Source organism: Pleurodeles waltl, chromosome 4_2 (assembly GCF_031143425.1).
Source record: "Pleurodeles waltl isolate 20211129_DDA chromosome 4_2, aPleWal1.hap1.20221129, whole genome shotgun sequence".
In the NCBI taxonomy this organism is placed as follows: Eukaryota; Metazoa; Chordata; class Amphibia; order Caudata; family Salamandridae; genus Pleurodeles; species Pleurodeles waltl.
This window is the reverse complement of record NC_090443.1, coordinates 694,026,108-694,044,138: the sequence shown is the minus strand read 5'-3', so window position 1 is coordinate 694,044,138 and position 18,031 is coordinate 694,026,108. Positions and strand designations below refer to the sequence as shown.

At 39.0% G+C, this 18,031-nt stretch overlaps 1 protein-coding gene across 1 annotated transcript in view; it reads left to right on the top strand.

Moving 5' to 3' along the window:
- The window catches only part of SPATA1 (spermatogenesis associated 1), a 277,801-nt gene that overhangs the window by 55,742 nt on the left and 204,028 nt on the right, over positions 1 to 18,031 (top strand). The window contains exon 2 of the mRNA XM_069232296.1: positions 8,564 to 8,667. Within this exon, the coding sequence (XP_069088397.1) occupies positions 8,564 to 8,667 (104 nt within the window). The remainder of the gene's footprint in view (positions 1 to 8,563; positions 8,668 to 18,031) is intronic.

Below are 18,031 nucleotides of genomic sequence, written 5' to 3'. Positions count from 1 at the left end.
TCTGATACCAAAGAAGTATAAGGGCTTATGTCCTACCCTGGACCTTTGGGACCTGAACTACTTCCTCAAGAAGGAGAAATTCAAAATGCTCACCCTGGCTCAGGTTCTGCCTGTCTTAGACCCAGGAGACTGGATGGTAGCGTTGGACTTGCAGGATGCTTGTTTCCACATCCCCATCCTGCCTGCCCACAGATGTTACCTACGATTCATGGTAGGTCACGAGCACTTTCAGTTTATCGTGCTCCCTTTCGGCCTTACCAGCGCCCCTCGGATGTTCACGGAAGTGATGGCGGTGGTTGCAGCTCATCTGCGCACGTTAGGGGTCACACCCTCCCCCTACCTTGACGACTGACTGTTGAAGGCGCCTTCGCCCCAGTCAGTCGTCTCCCTCCTTCAGACTACGGCGGACCTCCTGCACAAGCTGGGGTTCACTATAGACGTGCCAAAGTCACACCTGACTCCCTCTCAGATGCTCCCTTTCATTGGAGCTGTTCTGGATACAGTGTGATTTCGGGCTTATCCTCCTGACAAGCGAGTCCAAGACATTCAGGCTATGATTCCAAACTTTCAGCCTTAGCCTTGGGTTTCGGTGAGACTGACTCTGAGGCTGCTGGGCCTCATGGCCTCCATGAAATCCTGCTAGTAACACATGCCAGATGGCATATGCAGGCTCTGCAGTGGGACCTGAAGTTCCAGTGGGTGCAGCATCAGGGAAATCTCTCCGACATGGTCCAGATCTCGGAGGGGACTGCGAAAGACCTGCAGTGGTGGCTTTCAAGTCCAACTTGGATCAACGGCAGATCCCTCTCCCTTCCCCAACCAGATCTCTGTATAGTGACAGATGCGTCACTTCTGGGTTGGGGCGGCCACATGGGAGAGGCGGAGATCAGAGGCCTCTGGTCTCCGGCAGAGTCGGGGCTCCACATATATATGCTGGCTTGCTTTGAAAGCATTCCTTCCCTCTCTCAAAGGGAAAGTGGTGCAAGTGTTCACCGACAACACTACCACCGGGTGGTATTCCAACAAACAGGGCAGGGTAAGGTCCTGGACCCTTTGTCAGGAGGCACTACGCCTCTGGACATGGCTGGAACATCAGGGCATTACCCTAATGGTTCAACATCTGGCGGGCTCTCTCAACGCCAGAGGAGACGAGCTCAGCAGCCGACGCACAGTCGATCACAAATGGAGTTTCCATCGGGAGATGGCGCAAAGTCTCTTTCTTAAGTGGGGAGAGCCTTGGTTAGATCTGTTTGCCTCTGCAGAGAACGCGCAATCTCAGCTGTTTTGCGTGTTGGAGTTTCCAAGGCGGCACTCACTCGGAGACGCTTTTCGTCTCGAGTGGAGCTCCGGCCTCCTTTTCGCCTTCCCGTCTATCCCTCTTCTGCCCAGAGTTCTCAAGAAAATCAAGTACAACCGGGCACAAGTTATCTTGATGGCTCCGGACTGGGCTCGAAGAGTGTGGTATCCAGAGCTATTGAGCATGTCAATCGATCCTCCACTCAGACTGCCTCTTCGTTCGGATCTTCTGTTGCAGCAACAAGGGACGGTTCTCCACCCGAACCTGTCCAAACTACGCCTTCATGCGTGGAGATTGAGCGGCAACAGTTGACGGCATTTGCCCATCCACCTGAAGTCTGCAATGTTATCTTGGCAGCCAGGCTTCCATCGACTAAAACTGTATACGTCTGTCGTTGGAATAAATTTGTGGCATGGTGTTCCAACAAATCTGTCGATCCCCTTTCTGCCCCTCTGTCCGAGGTTCTTCTGTTCATTCTTTCTTTAGCCCACAGGGCTCTGGGCACCCTTAAAGGGTACTTGTCTGCCGTTTCCGCCTTTCATAGGCTACCTGATCAGCCCTCACTCTTTAAATCTCTTATTGTGAGTAGGTTCTTAAAGGGGCTCACCCACTTATTTCCTCCCACTCCATTTATCATGGCTCAGTGGGATCTTAATCTTGTACTTACTTATTTGATGTGTACCCCCTTTGAGCCAATGCATAATTGTCCCTTGCGGCTCCTCACATTCAAAACTGTCTTTCTTGTCACAGTCACCTCTGCTCGCAGGGTGAGTGGGCTTCAGGCCCTGTCTTCAAAACCTCCATACTTGTGTGTATACCCTGACAAAGTGGTGCTACACACTAGAGCTTCCTTCCTTCCTAAGGTGGTTACACCATTTCATGTAGACCAGTCCATCACTTTGCCTACCTTCTACGCACCCCCACATCCTTCTCATGAGGAGGAGAGACTCCACCGTCTGGACCCAAAAAGATCGTTGACATTCTACCTCAATCGTACTAAAGATTTCCGGATGGAGGATCAACTCTTTGTTGGCCATGTGGGTGCGAAGAAAGGGAAGGCGGTGCAAAAGAATACCATCTCTCGATGGGTGCTTCTTTGCATCAAAATGTGCTACGCTTTGGCTAAAAAGCAACCTCCTGAAGGCTTGCGTGCTCATTCCTCCAGAGCAACTGCTGCTTCCACTGCATTAGCATGCAGTGTTCCTGTCCTGGACATCTGTCAGGCAGCTACGTGGGCATCCTTGCACACGTTTGCTGAGCATTACTGCCTGGATAGTCAGGTCCGTCGACTTTCTAGTATGATCTTGGCTCGCAGCCCACCACTGAGGATGGCCTTGATTGAGTATCTATTCTAAGGTAAGGAATCTGCAACTAGAAGTCTCTATCAGATGTACAAGTTACTTACCTTCGGTAACGAAATATCTGGTAGAGACATATTCTAGCTGCAGATTCCTCACTGCCCACCCATTCTCCCCGTTGGCTAACTGATTTCTATGGACAGGGAGTCCCCTTTTCAGGTCCTTGGCTCTGGCGCACCAATCTCAGTGTTCTTAGCTGCTCTGCGCTCTGGTGTGGAAAGTCGTTAAAAGAAACTGACGTCACTGCGCGAGGACAGCGTCTATGTACTACTCCCGATGTCATCACGGCGACCACGACGCCTGTGACGCCACCTACCGGCGTGCAAGGGTATTGCTCGAAGAAAAATCTCTGGATCCAGTCTGACGCCTGGGGGAAATTCTAAGGTAAGGAATCTGCAACTAGAATATGTCTCTACCAAATATTTCATTACCAAAGGTAAATAACTTGTACAACACATGTACTTGCAAGCTCACATATACTGGAAGCACCTTAACCTTTGAAGATCAGCAAAGCTAAAAGACTATCTAAGAGATCTAAATGTGGAACAGAGGATACATGACAGACAAAGATTACCTGATTGTGTAATTAGGGTGCTACATGGATTTTCCACATAATTAATTTGCTGGCCTCAACTCAGGCATCTGTTCCCGGAGTTGCTTTTCTTTACTTTTCACTTCTTATGTTTCTTTTTTATCTTCTAGTACCTGCCATCTTTTCTCTAATGTTGCTAGTTATCTTTCACAGAAATGTACTAATATTTTGGTTACTGCTATATTCTATATTTATATTTATCCGATTCTTTCTAATGTGTAATATTACCTCAGATAACATGAGGTGATTGGGTAATCTCATTTAAAGACAAAAAGTCCTTACTCAAGGACATGCATTACTTTACTACAAGGAACTTGTTGTAATAGTGATACATTTTTAAAACTAGGAATATTAGTTGGTAATAATAATATTTATAATGCTGTTTCTTGTAAACTAGGCATTTCTATACTTTGCCATAAAAGCTGTGAATATTGAGTTAATATCTCCAAGCAAGATAGTAACGGTTGCCGGACACGTTTGAAAATTCATGTAAAAACATTTCCTTTAACCCCACAGAAATGGTGTGGCACTGTTATTAAAATCTACCCATCTTTCTGAATACAAAATGAATAAAAAAGAACTGCTTGTAATATTGACAATTGTATAGTAGCTGGAGGCTATTACAAGACTCCAGGGGCCAGATTTAGAGTTTGGTGGATCAGATACTCCATTGCAAATGTGATGAGATGGATACTCCATTGCAAATTGGATGGCTAGCCTGTCCCCCATATTACAAGTGCATCATATTCTATTGTATATAGATTGTGATGGCACATAGGCACATTGATTATGACGGCACATAGGTTGAACAGGATATCTCTCTCATTGGTGATGGAATATCCTATTTGCCAAACTCTAAATCAGTCTCATGACTCCTTGGATGCAATATATTTTAATAATTGGTATTACTATTTGTGTGTGATCGTTGTCTCAAGAACAATGTCTATGATAGTGCTAAATTATTTGATTAGGGATTTGCATAATGCTTGTACTTCTTTTTGTGTTTGACAATCTGATGTAAATAATTGCTTGAGCATTTATTATTTTTGGTAATTAAACAGGAGCGATAATTCATTTACGGGTTCACACATATTCAAATAATTTAATAATTTGATGTTTCCAGCATTGGCACATTTTTGTTGTTGTTAACTTTCTAAAAGTGGCATTTTCAAAATTGTAACAATAAATCTGGCTTTAACACTAAAGGGGATTTGTCATTACACTTCCATAGGTACTAAACATGACATAGCTACTCCTAATTAGGAATTATAGCTTATTAAATGTAATAAGTAATCTTCAATGTTAACCTGTGAGCAGGGTAGGCTTCACAGTAAACTTGGGAGTTTTTCACTACCAGGACATGTAAAAGCTAAGAGTAAATATCCTGCCTTTTAGTTGCATCGCACCCTCTCAAATGGACTACCTGGAGCCTACCTTAGGGGTGACTTGTATGCAAAAAAGGTGAGTTTAAGACTTGGCAAGAGGTTTTTAAATGCCATTTAGACATAGCAGAGTAAAGTGCACACACAAGCTCTGCAATGGCAGGCTTGAGACATGTTTAAGGGCTACATGAGTGGCTGGCACACGCAGTGCTGTAGTCCCACTAGTAACATTTAATTTACAGGACGTGGGAACATGTAGAGCAATTTACTAGGGTCCTACAGGTAAATTAATTGTGTCAATTGTCGATACCTAAATCAAACCATGTTTTGGTGCAGAATAACATGCACTTTAGCACTGGTTGGAAGTGCTTAGAGTCCTAGGTCCAACACAAACAATCAGCAAAAATATGAGGCAAGCATGCAAAAAGTTTGGGGGAAGACCACCCTAAGGCTGACAGGTCTAACATTAATTTATTAAATCATATTAAATTATTAGAACGTGTTTATTATAGTAGGAGTTCTATAACCATGTTGCCTGATTTAGTTGAAGGTAAAATTGAGCTTAATAAAAGTATACCAATGCATGCGATTTATTATTGAGAATCAAAACAAAATACTATGGTTAGATTAAAACAGGTAAATAAGTGACTAATTATTTGAAAGTTAATGAGCAAAAACTATTCAAAAGTCTTGTAAATTAAGGTTATAAATTTGTCTTGATATCTGGCAAGGATATATTGAGTGCTTGTAGGCATAATATATATAATATATATATAATATAAAGCCTTACATACTGCAAATTGCTTCCCTCAATCTAAACGCAATCAGTACTTTAGTAACACTATCCAAAAGGATATTATTAATGTAGACTTTGCAGAGCTGAAGAAGGATATTTTTGAAAGAGGTTAAAGAGCAATATCCTCCTTAAAGAAAGGTAGAGCAGTAGGACCATTTGTTGTATCCGTAATTTATTTCACTAATTTATTGTTGCCTTAGCTTTCAAATATTAGAATAATTAGCTATTTTCTATGAAGTTAAAAAACTATGACCCTTTTTGTGAGCTTTAATGACACTAATTCTTACAATTGATAATAAACGTAGATCTGTAAAAAAATACACAACTGTTGGTTTAATCAATAGCGCCTATAAATTTACACATTTTACCAAATAGTTTGGACACATTAATTTCTAACCATGTCAAATTAGATCAGTCAAGATTTGTAAGTAGAAGCCCCAGCTAATGCTAGTAAGTTTATGAACGTGAAATGGAAACATCTTATCTTACCTTGATATTCCTTTCGCAGCAGACACAAAAACGATTTTGATAGGATTTGCCTGCCATGTATATTCATGTACCTTCTTGGTTTAGTTCACAATTTATAACACACTTGAACTATTATATTCCTATCGTAAAGCTTGTGTTTTTGAAACTGCTATGTTATTGCCCTATTTTAATGTGCAGCATGGAAGAAAGCAAGGATAACAATTGTCTCCTTTCATATTAATTTCATATTTGGAACACATTAGAAATAATCCTTTCAACAAAAGGTTTGAAAGTTGTTGAAGAGATTAAAGTATTGGTTTACTCCACAGGTGCTCTACTATATGTCCAATCCAGAATCATTACAATCTATTCTTAATGAGATTAATTTATATTTGAATGTTTCTGGTTATAAGCTAAACTTAAACAAGTAAGCAGTTCTCCCATTTGAAGTACTGTTTGAAAAGTATGTACAATTCTGAGTTATTATGGAGTTCACATAAAATAAAACACTTAGGAACATGGTTTACAGAGGATATTAAATCTACTACAAAGATTATTTTTCAGTCCTTACAGAAAAAATGAAATCGTGTATAAACGCTTGTTTTTCTTTATGTCTCTAGTGTCGGGTGAAGTTGTATTCAATATAAAATTATGTTTGTGCTATCATATTATATTCATTATCTATGTTGCCTGTTAAATTATCCTTCTTCTACACCTATGTCTTTAATGTTTTGGACATGATGTTATCTATATTTTTATGGAATAACAAACATCCTTGTTTAATTTTTAGTAAGCTAAAATGAAATATATCAGATAGTGGTGTCTAATTTTCCAACTTTAAATTATATCATTTTTCTTTCTGTATGCAAATGTGTTGCTTAATACATGATTACAGTGATGGTACATATTCTAGATAGGTGATAGTTAAAAAATCTTTATTATCAAACCTTTTGAAAGAGGTTATTCTCTTATCTAAACAGCCTAAATTATAACAATTTCCTGTGTTAAAATTCTCGCTGCAATTATTGAATGATTTTTCTGCATTAAAATTCAGTATTAGTCGTAGTTTTCGCTACACATTTATTTGGTTCAATAATTGCATGAAAATAAATAGAAATGGGATTTTCTGGAGATCCCAAATGACATATGTACATTCGTAGTATCTCACCTGGTTTATGAAAATACTATCTTAACTTTTAATGAGTTACAAACCCTCTTTAATTTACCAAATTATGTATATAATTGAGATCTAGCTTTAACAAGTAGTATCTCTGATACATTAATATCTTTCTCCGATATTTTAGAAAATAATGTACATAATAATCACAACTATAATACTGTTGTTTGTGACTCACCATAATAGGAGCTGTAATTACTTATAGACAGAGCCACTGGAATTATTTCATTCTACGGCCACAATGTTTTATGTATAAATATGGAATTGATGCATTTGCCTCATAATCCATCACTTGCTGCATAATCTGCAGATTTAAAAAAAAAAATAAATTCTAGCTCAAACAAAGCAAAAAGTACTAAAAACATGGCAAGACTTGTTCACGCTCAGTGGAAGGCCATTCGCAAAAGTTGAATGGTCATCTTTCAGTTGCCTATTGCTGTATTTAGGTGTTAAACTGGTACTAATAACTACAATATTTGCCCAGGCAGTGTTACTGTGTGCATAAATGTAAAAACAATTAAATAATATTATCAAAAATGTGCTATATTACAAAGCATAATTTATTTTTCCTTGCTGTATAATTAAGTCAACCCTGCTGCATTATTTGTCCCTTCCCTGCTGCATAATTCCACCTGCGCTGCCCATAGAGGAGTGCACCAAACTCAATATCCTAAACTTAAATTATTGTACATTGTTTATGGGAATTAGATCTGTATAATACATGGTCAACATATTTAGGGATTAGTATTTGTCTACATTATTTAAAGCCTCAACAGCAGCTAATATGACTCCAGCTACAATTAATGCTCAATCTCTCCTAATACTCCATGTTGCTTATGTAATTCGTCTGATGGTAACACATTTTGGGAACTGATTTGGTGTATAATAAATGAGATATTATACTTACAGTTACCCTTCACCGCAAATCCTATTTAGCTATTTTTTTAATACATTGTCTTTTTCCTTTATAAAAGGCTTGTTGCCTAATTGTTGTGTATGCTAATTATCACAGATGTCCTGTATTTAGAATTCATCCTTACTCATCTTCCTTTTATACATCTCATTCTTATTCTGTTTTTTTTTCTCCCTATTTCCTGATACAGATTGGCAGACACTATTCCACTTCGTAGCATTAAATTGTATTGGTTGTTTATCCTAATGATGTATTTATATGTTTGCAAACATATAACTGTCTTTACCTTTGCAGTCAATATTATATATTGTACTATTTATTTTTAACATTTCTGTAACAAATATATGCATTTATGATATGCCAAATTTATAAAGATTTCTATATATATGTCGATACATGCTTATGTACATTTCCTGTGCCATTTTTGCATGTCAATATCTTAATTCAAATGATTATAAAAAAATCCTTCTATTTAGAAATAAATAAATCCTCTCTTATTTCGCACATTTACAAATTTTAAGCCTATAGCCTTCTATACAGTATGCTCAACTTAACTAGTGCCATTCTGTCCTTCCCTTAGTTGGAGCTTCATGTTTTGTACGTACCAGAAGAACTTTGGAATTCAAAATTAAACACTGTTTCTAGTGATGCCATCAGTCAATTCATTTCTGCTGGATTTATAAGGTGAGCTATAGTTGATAAAATGATGTTAATGAAAAGGGTCATGATGTATGCATTATGAACATGAATATACATATAAATGTTCAGAAGACATTAAAATCTAATGAGAATTTGATAATTTAGACATGAAATGTTTTAATTTGAGTAGACTTCAAGAAGGTGAATCATCTGGAAATATATGTGTTCGTTTATGTGAATGGATTGCATTACTGCTCAGCCACATTAGTCCTTGGACATGTCTGAGTGTACATGAAAGTGGTGTAAGCTTGTCTATGTAGCTAGCAATACAGTGCTACCAAACATCTAAATACAGCAAAGAGTACTCCTCAACTTCTCCATCCCATTGAACTTTATTGACAGAACAGATATGGGGAACTTTGCTGCTCTTTCCTCTAGATCACATAATGCCTATTTCAAGTAAATACTTTTAGATTGAGGATCTGAACATATACTGTCTGGGTGGACTGACAGTTTGCTAGTGTGGCTGAGGAAGTACCTCTGTTGAACCGATAGATGACAGCCGCTTGATATTGGCTGCACAACTACAGCAGCCAAGCTTTTTTCCCCAATGATGTGAGTTAGTTCATAGGGAAAAGTCTGTAATGATAGTTGCACTGTAATTGTAATAGTCTGCTGTGGTGGAGTCAGTGAAATGAATGTGAGCACTGGAACTGTTCCCCGAAACTGTGGTGACATTTCCATTACTCACATTTCAAATTTTTCTGATGTGCTGTCAAATCGTCTCACTGGTTTTGCTACAAGATCAAAGCTTGGACAAGGCCTTCCATGGACATGTCCCACCACAAATGTTGGTGGGTGGGACACCCTAAAATGGGCAGCTGGTTTAAAGTAATTTGAGGTTGTATCTGAGCAGTCAAATTACTCTTCCCAATGGTCAATTCCCCTCTGTTGGGAACACTGCCAAAATACGCACTCAAAATGAGGAAGTGAAACTCAGAGTATGATAAATGCACTTACATTATTTACTGGCCTACATGGAATGAGTCTCTTTGCAACCAGAATGCTTCTATCACCACCTAATGCAAAACACATTACAAAAAGTGTAAGCACCATGTCAGTAGTAGGATGCTCATCTCCCACATTCAGTCACTTAAGAGTGACCCAGGAAAGCGCATCATATATCTGATATCCATAGTCGTATATCTTATGCAAATGTAACTTCATTTTTACATGCTATACATGTATACTGCTTCTTGATTGCTTCAATATTGTAAATGTTCATCACAAAGAATAAAAATACAGAAAAGATAGCTCACACTATTTGAAATTGGTGGAGTGCCTAGCATTTTGTTGCCATGTATTCTTCCTTTGTGGACTTCCTAAGTTTTTTATATATCCATATAGTGAGCATGTGGCAAATCCTATGCCTTTTGGCATTATCTGATTTACAAAGATATTTAATTGAATTGTTTAACCTGATGACATCTACTTTCGTTCAAGAATAAATCATCTTATTACTTTTTGTGTGTTATTGTTGATGAGATTGATATTAGCTAAACTTGGCTCGTGGTAACTCGCCAGCAAAGCAATATATACGCAGTGTCCAGACAGCTGCATAACTTGTAGGTCACACTACATATATTTCTCTGAAGCATGGGGTTACATTTATCTTGAGTATGGAGCACCAACATGTTTTTAACTATTAAGAACACACAACATGCCTATGAGTTATTTAAAACACAAAGGTTCTCATTATGAGTGACTGATAAATTCAGATATGTGAGGAAACTACTGTTGAAGCACATATAGGAAATATGTTTTTTGTGATAAATACTGGCTGATGTTTATCAGGGAACATTCCCATTGAACAAGGCAACATGCAGATTTTGGTGCCCTAAGCACCAAAATCTGCATGCTGCTCCTCAAAAACTCTTCATAGGTAACAATTACTTACCTTGGTCTGGTGGAATTACATCAGTTGCAAAGGCTTCTGTTGGCATTACTCAAGGGGGCACTTTGGTCATCAGTTATGACTAGGACTTGGATTTTGCAATTTCTGAGAATAAACTTTTATTTCAGAGCCCACAGAGGTAGGTTTTGGAGGGATTCTTTAGTCTGAGATATTTGCAGCAGGGCTATCATGCTGTGCAGTGGACCAATAAATCAGATTTGGATGCATTCTTAGCTTTGTGGGTCTAGTGTCCAGTTGCACTGTTCTGCCAGGGAGGAATATACAAACCCATTAATACTAGTATTGTTTGGTAACAACCCACAAGTACAGTGTAATTACAAGTTAATCTATTCTGAATGGGGAATAACCATGCAGGCGCTGTTGATTCTGGTAATATTTGCACAGTATTTCCTATTCCATATGAATTAACCCTCTGATTTACCAGCTGTCATAAGCAAGTGGTAAATAGGAGCATGGGGCCTATGCAGGGGGCGTTGGTTAGGGAAGGCAGGGTGCAGGGCAGTTTGTGGGCTTGCAAACGAGGTGTTGCATGCTCCCCTGTGCCCTAGGAGGACGGTTGGCGAGGGCTGGGAACCAGAGTTGAATGGTTTTGTGATTTCAATCATACTGGATGAATTTTGTCTATTAATTACAGACCCCATGTCTCTGCGCTTGCATAATCCGTTTGTGGTTATGAGGCAGAGACACTGGCGGCCACTTGTCAACAGGGGAGGCGCGGCTGCAAAAAAGACTGGTGCCTACACATTTGAGTGCCATAATATATACATGTCCACTGACACCAGTCTTAAAAGGAAGGCATTTCTAGCATTAGGACTACAGTTGTGGACAAGAGAGCAGAACGTTGGCCCCATATTTAAGAGGGCTGAGGTATGCACTCATGAAGAGACATCGTTTGTTGATAGAAGATTCCTTTATTGATTCAAGTCATAAGTTCAGTGAAACCCCATTCTGTCAGCAACAGCGTCTTCCACAAGCTGTCACTGAGCCTCCCTTGTACTATGTCATGATGCATTCTACATTCCAAGAATACCTCATGACATAGTTACAGGGTTCCCATGGATACAGAATACTGCGCACGTAACTTATTGCCCTTATGTTACCACAAAGGCCTAGCGCCATTCCAAAACCACATTAGTGTCATTTTTATGACACTAATGTGGCATTACAAGGCCATAAACGCCGTGCCACATTTGTAAAGTGGTGCAATGCATGCATTGCACCACTTTGTAACCCTTTGCCCTCCATTATGCCTGCTCCAGGTTCCTCCGTTAAGGGGACCATAAAAATAGCGCAAAGAAATCTAAGAGATTTCTTTGCGTCATTTTTACCTGGATTTTTAACGCCTGCTCAGAGCTGGCGTTAAAAGAAGGCTCCCATTGGTTTCAATGGGCCTCTGGGTGCTTTGCAAAAATATTTTTCAGTGCTTTTGACACTAAAGGGCCGAACTAGCATACAAAATTATGACACTAGTTCCCTAACTATCAACGTTGTGTGCCGTATATTAAATACGGTACACACATGGCGGCATTAGGGAGGCGCTAAGGGGATCAAGAAAAGTGGCACTGCTCTAGGAGCAGCACCATTTTTCATAAATCTGCCCCTTGGTTTACTAAAGCCGGCCTTGACGATTGTCAACTTAGATGGGAGTGCTATGGAGTTCACTGAACAGGATGAACTTAAACGATTTTTGAAAATACCTGAACCAGCGGACATGGATGTAGAAGACCCTCCTAAGCAACATCAGCATTTGAAGCTGAATCAACAGATAGGCAAGTCCTCAGATGAAGAAAACTCAGAAAAGAGTGGTATATCCCTTGAATAGAGACCAAGATAAATGAAGATTGCATACAAATCACCAACTGAGTTACATAAACAGGATTCACATAATCCAGCAACTTAACCACAAGTTATGTTTATACTCATACCAACTTTATTTTCCTATTTTCTCACCTTTCAGCTGCAACCTCTTTTTTGTACTCTTCAAATTGGTCAAAATACCTGCCTTTTGAGAGTACACATCCGGAGGCATCCAGACAATGCATGTTGCAGGGACCCCACTTCAGTTACCGCAAGATAGATCCCATCTCCCATAGCTGATAAGCAAACCATTAATCACTTTAATCACTTATGCTGTCATCCTCACTATTCTCAACTTAGATTCAACATGCCCAAAGCAAACCAAACCGATACCCCTAAATGTTAGTGGGTATCATATTGCATAAAGAGGAAAACAATGCTACATTATCTGGTCAGAAAAACATGCAGATATCGCCTCCTTGCAAGGAACACAACTGACACCAAAGGACACTGCTAAGATAAAAAGAGATTCAGTGGGATGGGTTGTTTGCAGTAATAACTCAAGGATCAAGAAGAAACAACTCAATCACAAAGTGTTTGATTCTAGACATTTTTAAGCCACAAAAGACTAGTGTCAAACCCTGTGACATGCTGGGGCCAGGGTAGGGGGGGCAGGAAATTCAAGCACCTCTCGGAATGGAAACTGTCAGAACCTTTCCTGCCTCGTATTAATATTGGACCCTCAGACCCTGCTCTTCAGTACACCCCTGAACCTGTGAAAGACCCTGAAGCTGTGCTGCTCTGCTGCCTTGCTGCTCTTCCACCCTGCTGCTAGATTGAAAGGACTGGACCTGCATCTTGAACCAAGGTAAACTAGAGTGGTTTCTAGGGCTAGTTGGATGGCCTTTTGATCAGAGACTGAACAGGCCCCAGTACTCTTGAACCCAGCACCTGGACTGAGGCCTTGCTCTCCAAGTAGTGGCCCTCCAGTCCTGGACCTTTGGAAGTGGGCCTGAAGGTGCTCTCCCAGCCCAGTTGTGGTCCTGTGAGCAGAACCGATGCAGTGGGGTGCATCTCCTGGCAGCACATTGGAACCGCTGCAGCTTGACGCATGCCTGATGCCGAACTTTGCATTGCAGCCCGCAGTTTCATCAGAACAGTCCATCGTCAATTGCACCCTCGACAATGATGCAGGGCTCCGCATTGTGCTTCGCAGCTTCTTTGAAACAGCCGGTGAGTGATGCATCTTCAACTCGGAATTTTGCAACATTCAGCAGGTCTCTGTATCCAGCCCTCCCTCCATCTCGGTTTGCCCAACTTGGGACTTTATTCTGGTCTGGCAAGACCAGAAAACAACAGTTAGTATTTAGTGGTTCTTGGCACTAGTTTTCTTTCAGTTTTAAAATTGCATATCTTCAGTTCTACTAATTGGATTTTTGTCGTTTTGGTGTCAATTATGTATTACCTTTTACTCTATTTATTCTAAATTAGGGTTTTAATTGTGCAGTTGTTTCACTGAAGTGATACATAAATACTTTACAAATTGCCTTAAAGTTAAGGCTGACTGTTTTGTGCCAAACTACCAGAGGGCAAAGTATAGGTTAATTTGGGGTTTGCTTGTGTTTCACCCTGACAGAGATTGTGGTTTCTGCTTGAGTAGGGTTTACCCCCTCAAACAGTAACCCAACAACGGACATTCTACAGGACTGCTGTCTTATAGGTATGTGATGACATCTACACCCGAGAGATAGAGTATATGTTTCTCTCCTGTGTACTTGATTCAAATTCTCAAAATTACTACTTTCTGAATCAAAGATCCTTATCTTCCAGGAGCGTGAAATGTGAAATCCTGGAACAAGACTGTCCATGCCATAGTACTGCTCAAAATAGATATTAGGATAATCACTCCACCCCTAACTACTTGATGAATTAATATGACAAAATACAGGTTACCACAAAAGGAAAATCACTATGCACTGTTATGAAACAATACATAGATGATAATGAGGCTTTGGTAACCTGAGCTCAGTTCTTGTGGGTCGGGTAAAGCCACGAGGAGAGGTTCCCTGATGAGGCAAAGCACCTTAGCTCAAACTATAATTGTAAATTAAAAATCCCAAGCAGCAGTTACAGCTACCACCACACCAGAGAGTGGCTACATCATCTGGCAAAGAAGAAATTGTCATTGAGCTCTCCCCTCACAGACAAAGTGAAACAAGTGTTGCATAGACTACAACCAATTGGTTGAAGTGTAATTCCCTGTCTTTTTAGACCACCACAGCAGCTCTATAATTTTAAATGGGTCACTCATAACCTCAAATACTGGGAGATACTTCAAAATACAGGACTCGTAGATGTGGTCACTACTAATTTCTTCCTCCTGACCTGCCAAATTAATTTAGACTTCCAATGCTGGAAAGTACTGAACCTCTTATTTTGGGGCTGTGTACAAGTGATTAAAATGATGAATGCCCCATGCTATAATTACACCCTGAGCTTGCTTTCTCCCCAGTCCACGTACTTTTTTATTTTTCCCTAAAGTTTTCCGTAGAGGTATCTCTGCCACCGAAGCAGAGATCTCCCTTTGGTAAAGTAAAGGAGAAATTTAAAAAGTTGAGTGAACTTTCAAGCATTCAATTATAATGTCAAGTAATTTTATAAAGTTACTTTAAAACTTTAAAAAAAAACTACTGGACTATTAACTTAATTTTGAATTAAATATTAAGTTTAAATATATTAAACTAATTTAAAAAAAATAAAAACCTCCTAAAGTAAAATGCTTATATTTATTTATTATGTTAAATTTTTTTACAAAAAACGTTTCTTATATAATTAATTGAAATCAATTTCATTTATGTATTTAACAATTACATTTTAAAAATAAAAATGTATTAAAATATGTTATTCATTTTAAAATTAATATATTTTATTTAAGATTCATTATGTATATATATATATATATAAAAAATCTAATTACATTATTTTTATTTAACATTATTTTCTGATGGAGTGCTATTGTAAGTCCCTGCCCGTGTTATTTTCTGTGGGAATGTGTTGCAGCAGCAGAGATTGGTCATGTTTGCTGCTAAACTTACTACTGCTCCATTTTGATTGTAGTGACATGGACTCATAAATTAGGCCTCACCCCGGTTTCTGGGTGATGGAGTGGTGCAAATCAACACTTTTGAGTAACTTTACACTAGCAAATTGTGAATAGTAGTGATAGCGCGTCAGAGCCTTGATAAGTAAACTTACAAGGAGACACGCCTAGGTCGATGAACCTTTGGACCACGTTCGGGGACTTCCCAGTATGCGGTTTGGCATCACAAATCATTGGATCAATAACCCAATAGATATTCTTAGTGACTAATCAACCTGCTGATCAATAACATTTAATAGGAATCAATAAATTTACCACACCATGACCTTTCAGACACGAATAACCACACCAATTTAATTTAGTGTTAGGATATTTATTTCCCTATTGGTTACAATCTAATGTCATTTCTGTTAATCTCATTAGCAATCAATCTCATTAAGAATTAATCTAATTAGCACTTAGAACGCAATTAATCAATGCATAGAGAATATTATTCAACATTTAGACACATCACTGATACGAAGCAGCATAGCAAAGTCCCATTAATACATGATTCAACAAAGCAAGAACTCAGTCCCTTGTCTATTTGCGTCAGATATTTTGAACACCTTAACTAACCTCAAATTAGCATTAGCATGTTGGGCTTCATGCAAAACATTTAGCAAACATGAATTTGGAAAACATCTAACTATGGCCTCTATCAAAATAGCAGGTGGTACCTAGAAAGGAAAGGCAAACAGACAATTACAATTTTGCATCAGATATTTACCAATCCAACAGATCAGCAAACAGCGTTAGTCTTCGTCCTCAGAACATCAGTCGATTCGCCATCAGCAGAGATAAGACGGGGCAAAGTCTCGATATAGCGTAACTAAAGAATAGGACTCTTCCCTCATATGGAGGAGAAGTAAGTACAAGTAAGAAACTGGTAGAGGATGGTTTAAGGTAACAGGAAGAATAAACGGCAAAGTCTCAAAAGAAAAAGGCCTGATTTCTCCTTGGGTCAAACGGTTAAATCAAAACTACCCAATTTGCCCTTAACCCCTCATTGGATAATAATTGGTGCATCATTATCTCTGTCCAATAATTCTCCACACACTTTGCCAGAATTTTCCACAAACCACAGTTCTCATGTCGCTGATTGGTCCATGTTATAGACATCTTCATCGGTTGGAATGTCAGGTAAGAAAAGTTATACTTTGCGCTCCAGTCAGTGTCTCCATTGTGTTCTCCTACTCTAGTCAGCCTTGCACCTGTTACAAATTACACTGTTGCATTCAGCAAGAATGTTTCCTTGATCAAGTCGGTTCTCATGAGAAAGAATTTACTACGGTTACATACACACATCTAACTTCTGGAAAAGTACAGCTTTGTGTCCTTCAGGAAAACAGCACATTACACATTTAGAAAATGCAGTTTAATACGAGACCAGGCAAATAGGCCCAGACCCTCGCTAAGCTAAGGCCTATCAATTAATAAGCAACTTCTTACTACATAACTCTAATTATAATATGCTAATGCAATTTAAAACATTATTGCATAATAATTCAGAATTAACAGCTTTCATTAGTCTTCTTATACATTGGTAGCCAGTCCCCATGGGCACATTTCAAACGTGTGCATTATTTCTATGTTAACACATTTTCTATGCAGCTTCATTACACAATATATTGCAAGATTGTCATGTTAATATTGCTTTTGAAAAACACACTCCAACAATCCCTCCTCTGATTACTCTTTTCATCACATAAACCTTCCCCCTGAAATTTTACATATTAAAATTCTCTTAACTCAATTTCTTCCCCTATTGGCCTTCCCTTTGATTTTGCCCTGTACAATTTTTCCCTTTGTTTTTCTTCCCTCCTCCTATTATTTTTCGCCATTTTCAATTTCATTCTTTTGCTAATTTTAAATGCCACCCATAATCCAAATAAGCAAGCTGTAACAATCAATATTCCCTACACAATTTTTGACAATATCCCATGCCAAATGTTACTAAGCCAATTTCCCACTGAAGCAAATTCCTTTCCAACCTTTTCCCAAACACCTGGTTCCTTCAATTCCTTCAAACCCATACTATCCCTAGTCAGGTTAGTAAGCTTACTTCTAATCTCATTACTATTATCTGGTATTTATGCACGTCAGTGACGCTCATTAAGCATTCTACAGACTCCACCATTTTTTGCTAAAAGAATGTCTAAAGCAAGCCTGTTTTGAAGAGTCATAGCCCTCTCTGCTGCAAGTTCAGAATCCATCAGGAGTATAGCCCCTGAAAAATTTGTCAGCATGTTATCCACAATAGTAGACAACTTTCAAATCTATAGAATTCAAAATAACTCCCAATGAAGGAATTATTGCTCCAAATATGTCTCCTACTACACCAGCAGCAGTTTCTCTCTTCTGTCTAGTACGATGTAAATCAGACAATTTCGGAAACCTTTTCAAATCGTCAAGTTGATATATCTTTGGGAAAACTGTCCCCAAATAACATGTCCCTTACCATCCCTTTGGAAGAGGGTAATAAGCATTAAGCCCAC